This window comes from Tarenaya hassleriana, unplaced genomic scaffold (assembly GCF_000463585.1).
Source record: "Tarenaya hassleriana unplaced genomic scaffold, ASM46358v1 Cleome12, whole genome shotgun sequence".
In the NCBI taxonomy this organism is placed as follows: domain Eukaryota; kingdom Viridiplantae; phylum Streptophyta; class Magnoliopsida; order Brassicales; family Cleomaceae; genus Tarenaya; species Tarenaya hassleriana.
The window spans coordinates 2578420-2583752 of record NW_010962392.1 but is presented as its reverse complement, the minus strand read 5'-3'; the positions used below and the strand labels follow the sequence as shown (position 1 = coordinate 2583752).

Below are 5333 nucleotides of genomic sequence, written 5' to 3'. Positions count from 1 at the left end.
GTGCCCCCCCCCCCCCCCCCCCGTTTAACCTTCTTCAGTGCATTACTACACCACTGAGAGAGAGATTGGAATCCGTCCAGATGCGTTCTATATCGTGTTGTTGGGTGAACAGTGTACGTGTATATATTACAATCGGACCGAACGATGAGATGTGGGGCCCAGCATTTGGACCGAAGGGAGTTGTGGGCCCGCGACTTTCCACACCATTTCTTTTTTATTCTCTCTCCATCAAAAAAACATTAATGTCAGTATTTTATTCCGGGGGGGGGGGGAGACTCCGAGATCAGAAGGTGGGCCATAAAACCATAAAATTTCAAAGTCAAACCAATTAAGAGTTAGATTCAAGTTAGATAGAAAGGATTAAGATGCATTGAATTCGGTGGACATGGAACAGCCAGATAGGCACAGAAGTTCAATTATTAGTGCAATCAATTGGAGCAAGTCAACGGAGATGACATATACATGGATAATGTAAAAGAAAACGAATATTGCAACGATTAATATGCTGTACATTATGCATTCGAGATCCGATGATGTGTGAAAGCGCCCAGATTATCAATATATGTACCTTGCTTATCAAGCCATCATCAACAACCGAACTGCTTATGCTCTTGAACAGCTCAAACAGTGCTTCAACCTCACTCACACTAACTGGAAAACAGAAAAAACAAGCGACACAGAACCATCAAACAAAACATCATTGGGAACTGTCGATCAATTAACTTTTGAACATCTTCCGCACTGAGATAGGCTATATAAAACAGGCCCTTTTGAGAATTTTCAGGTCAAGATTAAACTAAGGATGAAATTTCAGAATGTTTTGTGAGCTAGACTGACGAACCGAGGAAAGGCTAAAATGATTTGAGGACTCTCATATCAGCAGAAGACTAACCATGTCAATAAAAAAGGCCCTCAAAATGAAAGATTAATTAATTTTGAAAACATTTTTGCAGTTGGAGGTAAACTATGTAAAAGACCCTTTTGAGAATATTCAGACCGAATATCATCCTAGATAGAAGATGGATTAAATTGTAATACATCGTTGAACCGAGAAAATCTGGTAAAAGAACCCTGTAAAGAACCCAAATTTAACCTAGTTGGACCATGCTCCGACTAAACTAATACTAACAGAAAGGCAGAGAAATGGTTGACACTGAAAGATTAAGAAAATCATCGCCAAAACAAAAGACATAAACTTACAAGCTGTCTCGGAGGCTAGCTTTACGGGGTCTTCGTGTCCGGGAAATTCTCTTGCTGTCTTGGAATGGAAGCAACCCATTTAACGGATGAGGGAAGGTCAGGAAACCCGAGACGAAGAAGAAGATAGCGGATAATTGAACCGCTACTTCTAGGGTTTATGAGATGCTACTAAGCTCGATTACTGCTATTACTACCAATCGCCATAACAATCTTTGAATCTGCACATATTCCAGGGAATAGAAACATAACCCATCAAATTAACTTGGCCGGATGAGAAACAGATAATTTCCAAATTACAACAGCGAAAATCAGAATTCCAGGAATCACCAAAAACAAAATCCACAACTAGAATTTCCCTTTTCCTTTCCCTCGAGCTTGACTCTAATATAATTTTCTCGGTAACCAGCCAAGCAGACAATGACAGATTGTTATAAAACAAAGTTACAAACTCTGAACCCCAGCAAAAAAAAAAAAATCAAATTTTATCAAGACTTTCGGGCGAAAAATAGTAACAATCAAAGCTGTAACAAGATACAATGCAATTAAATCAAATTAATCCCAGAAAAAAAAAGAATATGAAAAAAAAAGTGATCAAACAGGTAATGCAGGTACGGTGAGAGAATCCCCAAAGACGGAAATCGATTGCACAAAGGAAATCATAAAAGAGAATTCCTGAAAACGAAACCGGCACTCACCTTGGGGGGGAGAGAAGGAGAAACAGAGCGATGGAGAGAAGGGAAGAGATAGGAGATTAGCGAAGGATGAGATCCACCACACCGATTTAGGGTTTTGGACTGCAAAGGGCCAATTGGGAACAGAGTTTATAAGATGAAAGTCGCACGTGCCGTCGTATTAACTTGAATTCAAATACTTATAATACGTGTGGAAATTTCAAGGCGAAGTGAAGACGAATATTTATAATTTAAATATGTGATAAAAACAAACGTGAATAGGGTACGAACGTGAATCGGTCCGTTATCCGTAAACGTTGACATATTAGGACCTTAATTAAGACTAGACCACGTGATTAACGTCCGTAGGAGCTACGCTGTTACCATTCATAATAATGGTTAAATCATTCAACTTTTCGACCGCGTATTATTTTTAAAAATAAATAAAAAATAAAATTTTGTAGATAAATATTACGATTTTTAGAAACTTTTTATGTTCTGTTCAAATATACCCACGTTTGTTTTTATAAATATGGTTTTGAGTTTTTTATTCATATGAAATATAGAATGACACTTTTCACTTGCCGACATCTTTTTTTTTTTGGTAAACAATATGAGATATGTATATTCAAATGAATACACACCGGAAGCAGAGGCTTTGTGGACAACGGACGAATGAATTGAGATTTAGAAGTATATTCAAATGAATGCACGCCGGAATCGAAGGCCTTTTGAGGGCAGCAAAAGGATGAATTTTCTTTTTGAATAAATTATGATCAATTGATCAAAGCTTGAAATTAATTGGCTAAAAAAAAGGGTAATGACCCCAGAAAATAAGACAAGGTCACAAGACGTGTCGGCTTCGCGTGGACAGAGAATCAACAAATATCAAATTTTTTTATGTAATTAATATTATTATTTAATTTCTACGCATCTTACATGGGATCCGTGGCGCAATGGTAGCGCGTCTGACTCCAGATCAGAAGGTTGCGTGTTCGATTCACGTCGGGTTCAATCCCCCGAAATATGGGCCCAATAAATTTTTTATAAATAATTATGCCTTTTCGCACTTATCCAAAGGCGAGAGCATTGGGCCAAAGCCCATTGATACTTTGGAATCAGGCCCATAGTATTGGGCCAATGGGAAAAAGAGGAATAAGAATTTTACTACACGTGGAAGTCTATAATTGGTCAGATGACGTGATGAGATATTTCTAATGCTTAGCGGCCAAGGCAGAGAAGTCAACTACGCGGACAATTCTAAATTTTTATGAACTTTCCAGAAGTACCCTTTATCGATCTTTCTGATTCAGGAACTAGTCGTTTCGTTTAGGATACATTAGTTAATTATCAAAGCGAGTGAGGGCAATATTGTAAACTTGTTGCATTCGATACGTCACGGGAATTTTCTTCTCGTCCCTTGCCCCCCCTTAAAAACTACGAGGCGTCCTCTCCCCGTAACTGCGTTTTAATCGAAACATTTTCTCGGCGTTTCCCTTTCCATTTTCTCTCTACCCAAACAACCATGGACGCTTTCTCATCCTTCTTCGGCTCTCGACCCACTAACCGCTGGAGCTATGATTCTCTCAAGAACTTCCGTCAGATTTCTCCTGTCGTTCAGACTCATCTTAAGCGTGTAAGTTTTTTTTTCTGCCGCCGATTCTCGTGTCTCGCGGAAAAGCTAGGCTTGTTGTAGAGAAAATGGCGATCGGGAATTCTTTAGGTCACTTCTATATTTCCTATCGTATGGGTGGGGTTATGTTTATAGGTCTATTGCGTTTTGGGGTCTCGATATCTCTGATTGTTTCGATCCCATCTCGATTCCTAGGGTTAGGTTTTCGTTGCCTTGTAACTGAACGAGGGGATGTGAATTATGTGCTGGCATGTCCTGTATAACTTTATAAATTTCTGGGGGTTCTATTTTAGTGTTTCATCGTTTGGGGAATGAAATCCAAAGAGGAAGAAGCTATCCGCTGTGACTCAAGGTTATTGAAAACAAAGGGGGTTATGGTCTTCCCCGATCGATAGGCTGTTCTTTCTTTTTCCTATGCAGTGATCTGTTATGGTTCGTGTTCAAATTTTCACAGTTTTTGTTTTCTAAATTGTAGGTCTATCTCACCTTGTGCTGTGCTTTGGTTGCATCCGCTTTTGGAGCTTATCTTCACGTTCTTTGGAATATCGGTGGTCTCCTCACTACATTTGGTTTCGTTGGAAGCATGATTTGGTTGCTCTCCTCTCCTCCATATGAAGAAGTATGGCCTTTCATTGGTTATTCCTATCGCCTTGAGCATGAATCCTTACTAATTTTATGATAATATTGACTCCTCTGACTCGTTTGATGCAGAAAAAGAGGATTTCTCTTCTCTTGTTGTCAGCAGTTCTTGAAGGTGCTTCCATTGGTCCAGTGATCAAGTTGGGCATTGACATTGATCCAAGGTTGTCTTTTGTTCCGAATATCTATGGTGTTCATAATCATGCCTATGAATGGAGAAGCTTTTGGGCCAATTCTAATGCGTTTATATGCAAGCTGATGACGGTTGTATGGTTGTTTCAATGTTTCAGAATTCTGATCACTGCATTCGTGGGAACTGCTGTGGCTTTTGTGTGTTTCTCGGCTGCAGCTATGTTGGCAAGACGCAGAGAGTATCTTTACCTTGGAGGGTTGCTTTCATCAGGTGTCTCCATGCTTTTGTGGCTCCAGTTTGCGTCTTCCATCTTTGGCGGCTCAGCGGCAGTATTTAAGTTTGAGGTAATTTGCTTGTCGACCCAGTGATTGGGAAAGGGAAAGCCACCCTTTTGTAGAAGAAAGATGTCATTTTTAGTGATAGTGTCTAAAACTGTTGTGTTTCAAACATCTTTTGTTCAGCTGTACTTTGGGCTGCTGGTGTTTGTGGGATACATGGTGGTGGACACCCAGGAGATAATTGAGAAGGCTCACCTTGGAGACATGGACTATGTGAAACATGCTCTTACTCTCTTCACTGACTTCGTTGCAGTCTTTGTCCGAATTCTCATCATCATGGTGAGCTCAACATTACAGTGTCGTTTTGGTTTGGCCATCAATTAACAATCTTCCAATAACCTTTTCTGGTTAATAATATATGTGGTGCAGTTGAAGAACGCGGCGGAGAAAGAAGAGAAGAAGAAGAAGAGAAGAGATTGAAGTCAAACAGCGCCGATGGTAAGGCATGTGTGCGTGTAAAAACATCTGAAGCTTGAGCGTTGAGAGTGTGAATGGATATATATATATATATATGTACACACACACACGCACACACAAACAATTGTCTCCTGGTTTACTCCACGCTTTGTGAATTTGATGGGTTTTTGGTGTTTAGAGACATGCGTGCGTTAAGGACAATTTGGAGTGTTTTGTAAATGGGCTCTGACTGATTACAAAGCCTTTTAGCCTCAATCCATTATATGATATTTGATGGGTTGTTACCCCCCCCCCCCCCCGCT

General features: G+C 39.9%; 2 protein-coding genes and 1 non-coding gene across 3 annotated transcripts in view; 2 read left to right on the top strand and 1 right to left on the bottom strand.

Annotated features, from left to right (window-relative positions):
• Positions 1–2016, bottom strand: part of LOC104806681 (calcineurin B-like protein 1) — a 3963-nt gene extending 1947 nt beyond the window's left edge. The window contains exons 1-3 of the mRNA XM_010531687.1: positions 1896–2016; positions 1201–1418; positions 569–651 (exon numbers count right to left, since the gene is read on the bottom strand). Coding sequence (XP_010529989.1) covers positions 569–651; positions 1201–1279 — 162 coding nt within the window. The 5' untranslated portion in view covers positions 1280–1418; positions 1896–2016. The remainder of the gene's footprint in view (positions 1–568; positions 652–1200; positions 1419–1895) is intronic.
• Positions 2017–2813: 797 nt separating this feature from the next.
• On the top strand, positions 2814–2885 carry TRNAW-CCA. Its single transcript has one exon. It is a non-coding gene; the product is annotated as a tRNA-Trp (tRNA).
• Positions 2886–3326: 441 nt separating this feature from the next.
• LOC104806682 (bax inhibitor 1) lies at positions 3327–5300 on the top strand. Its single transcript, XM_010531688.2, has 6 exons — positions 3327–3507; positions 3980–4123; positions 4216–4307; positions 4434–4620; positions 4738–4893; positions 4984–5300. Exons 1-6 carry the CDS (start codon positions 3397–3399, stop codon positions 5032–5034), a joined length of 741 nt encoding a protein of 246 aa, XP_010529990.1. The 5' UTR covers positions 3327–3396; the 3' UTR covers positions 5035–5300.
• Positions 5301–5333: the final 33 nt, after the last annotated feature.